Genomic DNA, 16,191 nt, shown 5'->3' on the forward strand with positions numbered 1-16,191 from the left:
TCTGTCTGTCTGTCTGTCTATCTATCTATCTATCTATCTATCTATCTATCTATCTATCTATCTATCTATCTATCTATCTATCTATCTATCTATATATATATATAGTGATTTTTTTCTACCTAAAGATATTTCACATTTCTAGTTAAATTATTTTGCAAAACATAACAATTCATGGGGCTCAGCAGAAATCTCAAAATTTTCACACCTGCTCACCAAGTGCAGACTGACAGCATATCCACTGAAATAAATCCGTGTCTGTGACAAACTCAACTCCCTGCATGTCTTCATCCCCCTGGTGGCCATCACTAAAACCACATCACACATTACAAATTCTTCCTTCATAAACTCAAATCATTTTAACCACAGTTGTAGAAAATCTGACTTTAAGTAACATGATTTTGACAATGTATAAACCCAACAATTTGAAATTTACTCAAAATAACTATTATTATTATTATTATTATTATTATTATTATTATTATTATATTTTTTCCCTTTAGATCCGCACACTCAGACATTGGGGACCTGGCATATAAGCTGTTTTTCTAATCAAATACAGGAATTACTCCCTTTACTGCCAGGCATTTTTCTAGTTGTTTCAGAGTTTCAAACAAACCATGCCCTCAATCTTGAAATTCTCAGTCCTTTTGAACCCTGACGCAGTATCCTGTATCATAAAGTAACGAAATGAAACACTTAATCCAATATGGATTAAGTTGATTGAATCAATATTATTTTAAAAGCAGTATTTTTTCTTTACTATGGAAAAAAAACAAAAAGTCATTTTGCTTATAGACTTGTTGTAATTTTCTCATCTAAAAGGTAACTTTGTGCTCTGAATTTAAAATGAATAAGTGGAATATGTCCATTTAGACTTAAAAATAAAAGTGGAATATGTCTAAAATTGAAACCAGTAAGGTCTTGAGCTTACCATTTAAAGTCTATTGCAGTATTTTCAAGCCCTTGAAAACAACATATGAGTACATTCCTGTGAAACTGTCAATTTTTTAAATAACCAGAACTAAAATTTCACTTAATAAAATAGAGACATCTCATGGACCCATTTGAATTTTAACCATAAAGTTTGAACAGAATGACAGACTTTGTAAATTCTCTCTGAAGTAAATACACTTTTAAACAGGCTCCATGATCAAATGATTTTTTCAGGACTTAGCTCTCTTTCTGCTTTCAGATTTGGCAAACAGCTCCAGCACAAAAACGTTTAACTGTCCTATTTCCAAACTGATCGAAGCTGACTCTGTTCTCCACCCATCTTTGTTTTTCTTTGCAGCTGTTGGGTGGTCCATGTCTTTTGCCCTCTCTCCTATCCCTCTATCACTCTCTCTCTCATTGTCAAGTTCACTGCATCTGTTTCTCTTTGAGTGCTGTTGGACCCAGGCATGGTCCGAAACCCAATACCTGAATATACACAATTTAGTTCACACTAGAGGTTATTGGGTGGAAGCCAGGTCTCATTCTGGAAAATGTGCAAGTCAGGATAGGAAGGTGTGAGTTGTTAATGTGTTGGTTAGTTGGTCAAGGTTAACTAAATGGTTGGAAACCATTCGAATATGCTGTTAAAGAATGAAAGATATGTTGCTATTAATTGTTGTAATAGTGCTTAGCTTCATTTAATTATAGATGTGGTTCCAGTTGCTGCATTGTGTTTATATGTTCTGTGTTCTTCTGTATAATTTTAACAATCAAAGGTCTGTGTGGTGGTTATGACACTAAATTAAATTTAGAAAGCAAAAAACAAAGGAAGTATTCCTGGTTTTGCCCTGATGAGTTCACCCCAGATGACCTTTTCATCCTGTTAGGCATTTCAGTGTTGGACCCGTTAACCACAGCTCCCCTTGGGTACCATTCACACGCCACTGGGAGTCCCATGACAGGCCAGCTGGAGTATTCAGTCCACCCCTCCATACACCATACATACACAGACACATTTCTACCACAGAGCTACCACTGGCCAGTCAGTGTGTCAGTCATTCAGTGGGTGGGTTTTGAACTTGGGTGTCTGACTGCGTGTGTTCCTGTTCTGGCCTACGTCTTAGTATTTCCTGGCAGCGGAACTCTTGGTGTTGTTTCTATCATCTTTAACACTGAAAAGACACACAAATTGGAAACTAAGGTTACTCATTTGAGGATTTCCCAGTTTATATCTGGTACATTTAATCATTTCATAGTAAATTGCCTGCAGTGCTCTAGCACCTTTTCCAACTTTTTTAGTTTATCCAGATCAGCTGTTGAAAAAATTGCTGCTTGTAGAATTATCAGGACACCACTACCAAGCTGCCCACCACTGACTTTCTTTAGAGGAGGAATTCTCTCTGAATCAGCTGTTTGCTAGCACAGCAGGTAGTATTTAAGACGTGACGTACAGCCGTAACTCAGTTCACATTGGCAGTTAGATAAAAATTACCTTAGTATTGTCCAGAGAACCATCATGCAGTCCATGTAAAAGACCCATTTCTGCTACAGAACCACAACAGTATTTCTGCATCACCACCTGAAACTACATTGGTTCATGCAATAATCATGCATTAAAGATGCACTACCTTTGCCATTTTCTCAGTGACGTGCCTCATATTGACGGCTAATTTGGCATCCATATTGCATCCTACCTGTACTGTGAGCTATCTCCAGACGGAGAAAAAAATGCTGACTCTTGTCTTATCTCTTGCTCCGTCTCTGATTCTCTTTTGTTTCCACTCTTCCTCCCATGATGTCTTCTAACGTTTCTTGGCTGAATCAGCCACAGTGTGCGGTTTGTTTACTGTTAGCCAGTGTGTGACGCATGCGCAAAGTGAAACTCAGCTGCAACGTCAGCTGAACAGGATGAAAAAGTTGCATAAAGCGTGGTATGCTGGCAGCGCGGGCAGCAACGGCTTCAGAAATGCACACAATAGATGTCCCTGTGCCATCAAACGATTCCAGAATGCAGAGTTTTAAGGTTTTAAGTGTGTCTTTAGAAACATAGTGCCACAAGCAGATTAATAACAAAAGTTAGTTTATTCTTTTTTTGTTTGCCTTGTTTGTTTTTGTTTGTTTGTTTTGCCAATAGGTTTACCTCTTTTTTTGTGAACTTTGTGCCCAAACTACCAGCTCAAATTTGTTACTACTGACAGGAGATTTCGCTTTACATGACAATGACAGCTTCTGACAGCATCAATTCCCATAGCAGGATATTAAAGTTTTGCCCCCCCATGTTGGAAATTAAGTGAACTACCAGATAGTTTTAATGTAATTATTTTTGCAGAAGTTTTAATAAAATGTATATTTATTTTACTAGAAACATGTAATCAAAGACTATTTCTATATGTACACTCTTACATAAAAATACACAGAATTTTGTGCACGTTGAATGAGTATACCTTTCACACAAACACTCCTCATAACAGGTGTGAGTACCATATGCCTTGGGGGGATTAATGTTCCATTAATCCAAAGCAACCTGAGGTGATTGATCAATTAGCACTACTCAAAGCTTGGGCTCAGACTGATCAATAGTGCTGATTACAAGCCAAAGGATTTTCATTAAGACCTGCTTTGCATGAGTAGACCCTGTTAGCATAGACCAATAGGGCTATGAGAAATTATATAGGCGGGTGTGTGGATGGATGGATGGATAGATGGATGCATGGATGAATGGATGGATGGATGGGTGGATGGGTGGATGGATGAATGGATGGATGGGTGGGTGGATGGATGAATGGATGGATGGGTGGGTGGATGGATGGATGGATGGATGGATGGATGGATGGATGGATGGATGGATGGGTGGGTGGATAGATAGAGAGAGAGAGAGAGAGAGAGAGAGAGCTATGGTGTGTTTAATTTGTACAGTATTTATTTGATATTGGGTTCCTTTGTCACTCTTCTCGCTCAAAGACGTGCAGCCTGTTGTAGGATATATATATATATATATATATATATATATATATATATATATATATATTCTTGCCAGGCTACTGTACAGCTATGTTTTTTATTGTAAGAGTCTTGTGTCTATTAATTGTAGCTATATAGCTAAAGTTGTAAAATGGACTTCTGTGAAACAAACTGGTCATAGACAAATTGAGCAAGGCACTGTCGTACTGAGTGATTATTCATCCTACATTATTCTGGAAAGGTATTATTATATCAATATTGCAAATGTAATACCTCTAAATAAACCATAAGTTTACATAGCAATCATTTCTGACTGTGTTTCCCTTTCAGCCCAGTCCTTGTCAGCCTGTTTGTTAGTTGTCTGAAAAAGAGCGGATGTCCCTTACTCTGCAGTGATATGTCTGATGCACGACCCCATCAAGCCCACGGGATCATCCATGGGCTAAAACACAAAAACACTGGTCAGCTACCATTGACAAACTCACCTTTCTCACCCTTTCCATACTCTCAATGGGGCCAAGAGCCATTGTTTCAGCTTAACAATCCTTATTGAATTAAAAACTGGCAGCATGCTTTGTTCAGTGAGGCTGATGCATACTGCTGTCATGGGTCCTATCGTTAATGTGCCATCACCACACCTCACATCCTTAGCAGACACAGGCAGCACAGAGTGTATTTCCTCCATCTGTAGGTGAATGTATGCACATGTCCCACTCACCGTGTGTGTGTGTGTATATGAGTGAGTGACAAACATTGTATAATTGTGTTGCAGGACAGGGTGAATGAGAAAGGACAGAGAAATTTGGCATTTTTCTGGCTGGGATAATACTGAATCACTCAACAGAGAGGAGAGCAGATAACCAAAGAGTCATGTGGTGTTTAGGGGTTTGTTGGAAATGCTTTGTTACATTGTAGTGTTAAATCATTAGATAAATTAAGTCTGTGCAACTTTCATCTCACTTTTGACTTTGTTTTTTGGCTAAAATGAGTGTTTTCAAGGCAATATTTTTGATTTTTAAATTTGGATATCTTGTTAAGTTTAATAAATTTTATTTTATCTTTATTAATCCTGATTGGGAAATTTGATTTTGCATTTAACCCATCTAGGGAGCAGTGGGCTGCCATGTTTCGGTGCCTTGCTCAAGAGCCCATAGTAGTTTACCTCTGTTGGCACACCTGGGACACATTTATTATGGTTTAACAACACACATTGAGTATCTGCAGTAATTGACTAATATAAAATAATTTGTTTGTGATTCTTGAAAGAAAAATAGACATACAAATCACAAGGAAAAATAATTTTAAGTCAAAAGGAGTTTCAGGTTTGACTAAGGGTTATGGATAGGTAGAATACAGGTCAAGCTGAGATGTTCAGTAACAAATTTGTAATGTGCTGTATTGCTGTGTGTTTTAGCGGGAAGGAAGGGAGTTGGTCATAGAGATACAGGGGCAGACAGGAAGAGATCATCCTGGTGTTACCGGGTCTGAGGTTAAGTCCTCTGGTTGCCCCAGGCCCACACATATTGCACATACAAAGAAAAATACTACAATGCAGTTACGTGTTACAAACATGAGTTTTTTCTTCCTTGTGATCACTCACCACTGACCTTTTACCTTCTCAGAAGCACATCCACTTTGAATTTCTATACCGATGTCTAAAGAAATATTTGAAGAACAAAATTTGTTGGCATGACAGCATGAGGACATTTCCGTGAGCCATGGGTGGGTGGAGGTGGGTGGGATTGATGGACGGATGACACCATATCCACCCCCACTAGGGAGAGGAAGTCCCTATCAGAACACAACAGGAAAAGGACAGAGCAAAAACAAGTGCACGTCTTTTTGGACAATCACTTCCTGTAGGGCTATGGACTGCTTCCCCCTACATCCTCAACATTCACATCTCAGTGCAGTTTAACCACCCTTTTGAAAAACATAAAAATTGATCAAATTTGTTTTCTACCTATTTACATGAAACATGTAGGGTGACCCACATGTGGGTTTAGGTCCCAGGTGTTGCACTGATGAGTTAAAAAAAAGCATGAAAACCCATGTTCAACAATTTCATTTAGATCTTTTAATGATATAAAACACCTTTTGATCTCTGCCCTTATATGTATTAAATTCTGTGCAGCCTACTAGTCTGATTTATCGCCAGGACTTGCAGATGTGATGAGTATCATAGGATGCAAGTACCATATAAATCTCTGTTCTGTGACAGATCACAAGCCCTGAGTCTGAACCTAAGCCTTGATCTTCATCCAAGAATCCAAGAATGAAAACAACAAACAAAGGTGTGTCTGTGGCTAGTGCAGGAAAAGACTTTTTCAGTGCTGACATGAAAAGACAATGACCTCAGCTTTTTATTCACAACAGAAACATTAGCTCCTACTCTGTCTGGTCAGTCATTTTCCTTCAGGTTGTTTATGATACTGACTGGCTCATTCCAAATATCTTGAATAAATCTCTTACACATATTGGAAATGCAGCTCTCACACTGTGCTGTCCTCATCGCAGGGCACAGCTGTAAAAAATATGACTTCCTTCCTGAAGGCAATTTCCTGTTTATGTCTGAATGCAGGTCAGGAGAGGGGTATAGTCACCCCTACCCCGTCTACTGTCATTGTCCCCCCAAGTCCTGATGATGCAGGATGTTGTGAAGCCCGCTGTCATGTTTTTCAAGACACCTTGATGGGCATGCTCTTTCTTGGTGTATGACAATGTGTATGTGTGTCAAATTCTAACATGCTTTGAGGAAGTAAAGAGAATTTCCTTTACCATTTTCCAGTTTCTTCTCTTAGTCTGTCTAGCTCCCTCTTCTAGTATGCCAGAATGAAAAACTCCTGAAGAGCCTCTTTCATCCCCCAAAAAGGCGGTAGCCACTATGCAAACACAGCCATGTGACATTATTTGCGTTTTCTGCTCTCCGCAAGACTTAGGAGACCCCACCACTCATCCCTAAAAAATGTCTCAATTGCACAGGCATGGGTCTTTCTTAGGCACCCTGTTTGTTTCATTGTCTGCTGATTTGTCTAAAACAGGCAGCTGCCGCTGCTGTCAATGTTTAATTTAAGAGCTCATGTTCCCCTCTGCACGATATGTTGTGGTTCGGAGCATGGATGGGACTAATGAAGGGGGTCCAATGGGTGGGGTGATGAAAACGGGGGGAGCTAGTGGAGACCCTCAGGTCTCCGGGCACAGTCATTAAGATGGCTTCTCGTTTTGGAGATGAGACAGTATGTTCTGCTCTCTGGGCTCATTGAAGATGCTCCCCTGCCTTCTTGGAGCATCCATTATTTATCATTTTTAACAAATTCCAACTGACATTTTCATCAGATATGAATGTCAGTTTCTGGGTATGTCCTTCCCCCCGAAAAGTTAAAAATGTTGGTCAGACATACTGGTTTGTATCATGAAGCAAATATTTTACAGATGGTCATAATTACTGTAATGTGTTTGATTTCTTTTTTGTGTTGGCAGAAGGATATGGAACTAGGATAGAGACATGTTTTGTAACTCATGTCTCCATATTTGTATGTGTAAAAACAAGTACAGGTACAAAACAAATCTACAGTTATGGATTAATTACGCAAGTCAGAAAAAGAAGTACAAGTCTGAAAATACAAGTACAAAACATTTGTCCCATATTTTATATGCCTACTATTCAAGAACCAGTCAGATTTCTCTAATCCTTAACCAATCACGGAGAAAGGAGAGTGGAAGCCTTCTGCTAATGTCTGTCATGTATCCAATGCATGACAGACACAGTCATCTACCTAAGCTTGTTCAGTGAAACTAAATAGCCTACGTGTACCTTGGCAGAAGGCATCAGTTGAATTTGTTAGTTCAGTGACTCACGCAGTTGCAGGAAGATGTCCGGAAAAGCAGCTGTTGAACACATAAGCAGCAGTTTAACAGACGTCTAACACAATGTGATGGGTGAAATGTGATTTGAAAGATTTTTGCTCCCACCTCTGAGCCAAATAAGAGGCCCTTGTTCATTATAGTTTAATTTAATTTCAGTTTCCATTTGCAGTAAAAACAGAAGTAGAGAAAGCTGACAATTTTACTAGCTGAAGGCACTAAATTAAGTACACTTTTAAGAATTCTTAGTGAAATTAGCTGATGGTAGAGATTTCCATTTACAGGAAAATGACCTTTGATTATGCATGAACTGATTTACCTTAAGCGAGCTATGACGCTGACCATGGTCAGAAAGTCCTAACGGTACTTTTCCACAGGACATAATGTTTGGTTGTGGACACTGAAATCTTCCCCCTCCTCCCTCTGTCACTGGTTAGGGATTAGAGAAATCTGAATGTAGGACAACTTTTTTGTAATTGTATTTTATGACTTGCAATTTTATTTTCTGACCTACAGATTTAATTTGTGCTTGTAGATTTGATTTGCACCTGTACTTGTTACATTTTCTAATACGGAGATACAAATTATAAAACGTGCACAAGTCACAAATATGGAGCTACAAGTCACAAAACACACATCCCTTCTATGCAATAGAAGGATATAATCCAAAGATGATGACTGATAGAAGGCAATTAATCACCCACGTGCACAATATGGGCCAGAGCAAGTCTGTCATGAAGGGTTTAACTCTGCTGTCTACCACCACAATCTCGTGCAGATGTGTCCAAGCCCATATTGATCTTACTGCTGCTGTGTGCTTGGGTGTTCACAGCCTCAGGCTTCACACCTTCTAGCTCTTACCTTACATCACTTAGTTCACATTAGACTCTGGACTTGATCTGCTCTGTTAGGCCCTTTTACACTCCCAGAGAAAGGTCTTGTCAAAATGAACTCCATCACCCACCTGCTGTCATTACTTTTTATAAATAATAATTATGTTGGAAAATTCACAAATGGTTATTCTTCGCCTTTAACTAAATGCAGATTTTTGAGTTTCCTTAACTTGCTAATTTTCCTTAGCAGTGATAATGTTGCAAGAATGTCACAGAATGTCAGGATATGTCCAAACATTATTGGAAGCATTTTAATTTTCCCGGCAATCTGTTCTACATTCATACATACACCAATCAATCTCTGAGAAGCTCCATTACTGCAAGGATTTTAAATGTTTGCTCAAGGGCACCTTTGCAGTGATTGTCTAACTCAAACAATTGTGTTTGTCTCTCCCTTTAACCTCCCCATTTATTTTATAGCTGGTAGTAATGTGATGTTCATGGATGAAAAATGGACTGTCCTGACACTACGCCCTGACTTTAGAAGGCTTATGTAGCTGAAAGTAATTTTAAAATTTTAAAATTGGTCTTGGTTGCTTCTTGTTAAACAAAAATGAGTGGCAGTGAGTACACCAATTTTACCATTTTGGCAACAATGAGGTACAAAAATATATGAACATATATATATATATATATATAAATACATATATATATATATATATATATATATATATATATATATATATATATATATATATATATAAATTTGCTTGTTTTGTTATGTTATCGTTAAGTTTTAAGTTAATATATTTTGCCTAAGGTGCACAGCAAAAAACAAATCACTTCACCACCATCAACTGCTGTGTCATCTACACTGTGTTGTGTGACAGCATGAAACGTTTCAGTTTGCAGCTTTAAATTTAATAGGAGGTTCCCAGTATTGAGGAGGGAAAGAGCCTACAGTGGTATGTAGAGCTTAGCTTTGGTCTTGTGATGACGATTGCATCTGCCTTACCGACCAGAACTTATAGTTATAACACCCAGTATATGCAAAACTTCTCACTATTAGCCTCCAATCTTAACAAATCTTGGAAATGATTACATTGGTAACCATTGTTAAGTTGTAATAGTAACAATTTTTAATTGCAAAGGATTCAAACCAGAAAGTAGAAATGGAGCATTTATCTTGTTATACTTAAGTTTTATCCTGTAGAAATTACAGCCAACTCTTTTAACAATTGCTTTTTCCAAAAGTATGTCTCCTTTTATTCTCTGTTCTAATTTTTTCTTAGTCACCTTTAAATCTGTGATGCTGATTTATGGGAGTCATATTACAGTTTTACTGCTGCCTCTGGAAAAGTACTGAACTGCTAAAGAGACCACAGTAGCTTACAGAAAGTGTTGCTGTCTCGAGAGAGGGGATGGCAGACTAAATAATGAGTTTCCCATCACAGTGACAATCTGAGAGCAGCTGTTTGCATCCAAAGGCCTGTCAGAATATGTCTGTGGTGCTCTGAAACAGAGAAGGAAATGAAAAGAGGCATGGAGGGATGGAAAGATGAAAGAAAAGTTTTTCTTAGTTTAGGCCTCTTAAGGGTTTGATATTGATTTTACCAACAGACCAAAAGATATAAGTGCAGAGCAAATTGGCAAATACAAAATACATCCATCTCTGGACACATGAAAACATTACATCAGATGCACATTAACACTAACTAGAAGCTAATTAATTTATTTGTGAAAGGAATGGATTCCATGGAATTTGTAATTTTATATGGATTGCAGTTTAATAGAGGATTTCTAGCTTTTAGTTTAGGACTTGTGATGGGTAATTTTCATACTCTTGTTGTTCCTTCAGTTCAGTAAAACTCCCTGACATCAGACTGATCCATGTTTAACAGATAAAAGAGTTTCTGATGCTAGAGACTTTTCTACTGCGCGTGTTAAAAGTAAGAAAACAGAGCTTCCCACTGGCTTTTAACTGAGGCAAAGTGGCTAAAGAACTCACAGAATACATATGTTGACAAATAAAACTTTATGTAGTTACTAATAATTTTCTTAGATTCTTATTTAAGTTTAGTTATCTAAAAATGTATTATTGTCTCATACATTTGTCAAAGGTCTTTCCAAAACTATAATTTTTTTTACTCCAGATTCTGAAGCTGAGTAAATGTGTAGTGATATTCAGTTTGTCATCTTATTACAATCACCACATACCTCTTTTTGTTGCCCCCACAGAGCACTCCTTTTGATAATATTGAAGGAAAGGTCAAGATTCCACATGCAGTCATTCACCTTTGCCACTTGGCTGAGGTCTGGCAAGATTAGTTCTTTGTGTCTTGCCATCTTTCTTACAATGGAGCCCAGCAAACACAGGAGAAAAGTGTGTGTGTGTTTAGAAGCCATTGGTGCAACCATTTTAACAGGGCGACTCTGTTTGAATTAGATGTTCTAACCCCCCACTTGCTAAATGGATTTCTAAAGTGGCTGTAGTTGGAGGCTTTCAATCGGATGCAACCTTGAGTCCTTTTTTATGTGAGCTCGGTAGGATTTAAGTGCCGGTATAACATGAGCACGACTGAATGCATGCTCCTCATTTTTTGAAAATTGAAAAATCTCCAAAGGCTGTCCCCTTTGTGCAGGCAATTAATGGAATGCTGGCAGCGAGGTTCAGGTGCTTAAAAGTTTTTTTTTCCTCTCTCTCTCTCTCTCTCTCTCTCTCTCGCTCTCTCTCTCGCTCTCTTTCTCTCTCTCTCGATTTCTTTTTAATGACTAATAAAGGATAATCATTGTGGAAAAAAACACAGTATGCTGTAGGCTTCCTCTTTATGCACAATGATGTATAATGCATGCTTTGAAATGAAACGGCAGCGACCTTCGAACTATTCCATCTCCAAACCTTAGTGTATTTGTTTTGCATGCTACAGTGAGGCTTTTGCATAATAATTGTGTGTTCCCATTTACAATGCTCGCTTATTAATTTGATCTTTACATTTTTAAAGTTTGTCCATCAGGCCGCCAACCATCAGTTCCCCCAGTTGCTGTTTGGTGTAAGTGATTAGAGCGTGGGCTAATTGCCTCTCTGAAGAGTTGTGCTGTTTCTTTTTAGACTTTGTGTTCTTCACCTGTGAGCCTCTACCAGCTGTAACTTTGAAAAAGATGATTAACAAACTATTTTATACATCACTGAATATCCTATGCAAATATCCTATCCTATCCTACCTTATCCTATATGGTGCTGGTAAAAAGGTCATTTTTATATAGTTTCTTGCTATTTGGAACAAGGACTTTAATTTTTTTTTTTTTCTTTCTTTCTTTTTTTTTTGCTTTCAGTAGTTAGTCAGGGTTGTTAAAGTTGTCTTTTATGATGGGGGTGGGGGGGGGAGGGGGATAAAACTTCGTAATTTAGTGATTGTTGTAAAAATTGTCTGACATTTTACTAATTACGCAGCATGTTTAAAACATGTTTTCATTTGCATATACATTTACTTTTCCTACAGTGCATTAACAGGAGACATAATAGTAAGTACTATTAGTCATTTCTCACTGTGACAAATCTCTGTTTTACTGATTAACTGTGGGTGTGGCCTGTTGTATATCTGAATACAAAGTCTTTTTTCTTGTGGTGGTAAAGCTTGTTATATGTTTTATGCAACAATTTGTAATGCTTGTGTCTGCATTTAAATACAAAACCACCAAGCCACACATTTAGCATAATGACTAAAGCACTGATTAATCCAGTACACAAAGGTAGAGACTGTTAAGGGTGCTGATTTAAAACTCATGCTGAAACTCATTGTAGTGGTTTATAAAACAGGCTCAAATGAAGGGAAATTATCTAGTATTATTATTGGGCTATGAAAAGTTATCATTTTTTGTGGCAATCTTTTCTCTTTGCTAAGACAAGTTTTGCCACCATGTGGCCTGTCGAGCCTCGGGACCAGCCTCAAACACCACCACTGAATATCTAACTTACTTATTCCAGCATTCACTTACACATTTTCTTAAAATCTTGGAACATTTCCAAAAGGTTGCTTTTTTTTATTTCTCTCTCTCTTTTTTTTTTTTTTTTTTTTGCCCTTGGTCTCTTTCCCTTTGACTGTGCTTGACAATGCAGGGAAACATACAAGCACATCTCAGTAAACACGAGTGATGTGGTTCCAGAGTTTAAAAGCTTCACATAACACTAGCAGACACAACTTGGGGCTGTTTGTGTGACGGAAAAGAAAACTTGTTTAGAAACTGACAACCCTATGTGTGAGAGAGCAAAAAAAAAAAAAAAAAAAAGTGTGTGTGTGTCTGTGTGTGTGTTTATGTTGCTTTTGGCAAGTTATTCATTTGTGTGTGTTTTCTTTCTTGCTCTCTGTGTGGTTATCTTTTGAGTTAGTTGGTTTGGAGCTGATGTCCACCTTCGGGGATGCGCAGAGCATGCATTTCTGAGTATTTTCACCTGAGGCTGCACTTGTTAGAGTCTGTGGATAAATGTATATACATTATTTATACAAATTCAGAGCGAGTGAAAGCAGGTTTAACACATTTACAGACAGGAGGCCAGGCACTGCAAGCCAAGCTCCAAGTGAGGATTGCAACGTTGTGCGCCGAGAATCGAGCTGGCTGCTTGCCCGTCTGTGACCAGCATCCTTAATGCTGCACGTGAACATCACTAACATTATCTCTTCTGCCTCAGCAATTAAATGATCCCTCATATCATTTGCTTCCAAAACATGTATTTATCTTATTAAAAGAATGGCATTCTGGTAAGTTTAGAAGGGATCTGAAAAATTAAACCTGTTAGCTATTATGTCTCTTGATTTAATAATTTTCTGGAAAAGCTATAGACTGGTGTAATATTTAACAATTACTTGGTTAGAGGGCATGAGTGTGCTTTACAGAAAACAACAATAGAGACAAATATATCTGAAAGGTGGGGGGGGGGGAGAAAAGTTGGTCATAAGTTATGAGGGCAAAATAAATAATGCTGCATCAAGTTAATGTGTGACCAGTCTAGTTAATGTCATGTCATGTCCAGAATACATGCGAGAAATAGAAAAATAAATAAATAAAAAGGATCACTAATTAAGGCTATGTATTTGTTCAAAACTGTACTTGTTAGAAAAGTGAAGGCCTTCAAATACGTGTTAGCCTCATGTTACATCAGTTTGTCATATCAAAAGTATGTTTGAAATAATCATACTGTTATAATCAGCATTTGCATGGCATTTGTATGGTTGGAGGTTGTTGGATAAGTGGAGCAGAACAGCTGTGCAGACTGCAGTTGCTTTTGATATAAAACTGTGTTCAGTATTTGGCTCAGTCCTTTTTGAAAGACCTTAATTCAGGTTGATTTACTTCCTCAACAATAAGTTGAATTTAAAACAGTAAACTGTAACATAAGGGTTGGAAATAGTTTATTACTGAATCGGTTTGTGCTTTCAGCAAAGCATTGTTGTAAATATAACAGTTTGATAGATATACTGGAGCAAAGAAATAAAAATACAGAGGAATTGTATGCAGAAATGTGTTTCAATATTTTTAAAGATCACTATTAAGCACATTATATCCTCCTGAAACCTGAATAACATATTTAACAGACTGCAGTAACATTCAGCCTTATCCTTATATGAAGTGTCCTCTCACACTTGTTTCAGAATGACATTGTTGTGTTTATAATTATAAAAAAAAATACGGTTCCCCTAAAATGGCTCAATACTTACTTGTCCCTTTCCTCCATCCAGGACTCTCCTCCTGCAGAAGTGGATGCCTTGCCATCAGGTTGTAATCTTCATGTTCCCATGGAGCTTGAGTTTTCAGCTTCCTGTTTCCCTTGTGGTCCTGAATCTCTGAAAAGTTAGCGTCTTGTTATGTAGACTGAGTTGGCTTGTGTGATAATGATTTCTTTTTTTCTTTTTTGGATTTTTTTTTTATTGTGACCCTTTCTGTTGTTTTTTTGTTAAATATGGTGCAGTGTTTAATCTTTTTCATCATTGCCCATTTTAATTATGTCTCTTCTGTTACATTCCTTTGTACTTTGTATTATAGTTCGAGTGAACAAATGCTCTGTCTTTAACATTTATTTGTAAGTATAATCCCTCAAATGAGTTTCTAACCAGACCTTAGATTTTAAACTTTTGCTTGAAGGAAATTGTTTTTGTTTAATAATTAATTTGTTGTGTTTTTCTTTGTGTTTCATGGCCTTTTGCTGTACAGTTAATTAGTCAATATATGGTAGAACTGATTAACCAATAATATTTGTGAGCTATTTTGTAAAATACACACTGTGAAACTGTGATGTTTCCAATTTAATTCACTGATCACATGATCAAATATTTATACTATATAAATATTAGTTTCAGCTGTAAGATATTGGCCAGAATGCAACAAAAAGTAACATGAAAACTGACATCTGCCTGTAGGTTATTATTATTATTAATGTCAGAATAATAATAATAATAATAATAATAATTAAATGTTTTTCTATAGGCTTTGTTTTTGTAATTGCATGTTGGGAATTCTTTATATCATATTAAACATTAATTAGATTCAATCAAAGTGGGTAGCATTGTGTGAGGAGGAATCTGGTGTTATGAGCATAATAATTATTTATTGAAATATGAGGTACATTTCTGTCAGCCTCAAGAAGGTTATTCTTTGCACCACACAGTGACAATAGCATTCAAAATTAAGGCAGAAACTATAGACAAATGCGAAGGAAATTGTATTTTTATATTTTCTGTCCATGGGTTGACAGTAAGTCCTCCACAAAGCACTTATCCTGCATACAAGTTTTTTCATAGTGTTCAGCCTAAATTAGTTTGATGTGAAGCAAACGTCAGACTGCAAAGCGACCAAACACACTTTCTCTGAGCATTTGTTTAATTGTCTTAGGGTTGGAGCTGGACTGCAGCAGTGTTATAACCATGCAGTAAAAAGCAGGACTCATTAGTGATTTTATTCCCCATAGAAAGTCCAAGGCAGCTGCAGAACCTTAACACATAATTTGAGTGGGCGATACATAAGATTGTCTGATCAGAAGACAAAGTAAAGGAGGGGAACAGATGGTGAGGCTCAGAATCAGAAAAAGCTTACTGACATGGCATTTAGGGGGATTTTCTGTACATTAAACATGCTGCTAGAAATGATTTTTATCATTCCATGACTTATTTAACAAAATATTGACAAATAAACACCACAGATTGTTGTGGGAGGAAGGAGTGGAGGGTATTTTGTTAAAAAGAGTAACACCTACTGTACACATGAAGAACCTTGGCATGAGGATAATGCATGCTGTGATGCGTCAAAACAAGCAGCCAGCTTTGTTCATTTTGTCAGCACTAGATGCCACAGCTCCCAAGGGAAAGATGCAGTCTTTGGTATAAAAGCAAACCCAAGAGAACAGAGATGCAGGTTGAAAAATTAAAATCTAAAACTGATGAGGGATTAACATTTTTACACCTACCCACTTAAATACAAATGTTTTTTTTCAATGCACAGATCTGCATGGACATTACAAAGACTGAAATGATCTTTTTTTTTTTTTTTTTTTTGCATTCATGGAAGCAAAACAAAGAACATGCTACAGTAAACAAATTTATTCTGGCGT

General features: G+C 37.3%; 1 protein-coding gene across 3 annotated transcripts in view; it reads left to right on the plus strand.

The window, feature by feature from the left end:
• The window catches only part of LOC121653618 (adhesion G-protein coupled receptor D2), an 89,672-nt gene extending 74,526 nt beyond the window's left edge, over positions 1-15,146 (plus strand). For all 3 annotated transcript variants that reach the window (XM_042007207.1, XM_042007208.1, XM_042007209.1), the window contains one exon: positions 14,327-15,146. In XM_042007207.1, coding sequence (XP_041863141.1) covers positions 14,327-14,443 — 117 coding nt within the window. In that variant the 3' untranslated portion in view covers positions 14,444-15,146. The remainder of the gene's footprint in view (positions 1-14,326) is intronic.
• Positions 15,147-16,191: the final 1,045 nt, after the last annotated feature.

Source organism: Melanotaenia boesemani, chromosome 14, assembly GCF_017639745.1.
Source record: "Melanotaenia boesemani isolate fMelBoe1 chromosome 14, fMelBoe1.pri, whole genome shotgun sequence".
NCBI classification, from domain to species: domain Eukaryota; kingdom Metazoa; phylum Chordata; class Actinopteri; order Atheriniformes; family Melanotaeniidae; genus Melanotaenia; species Melanotaenia boesemani.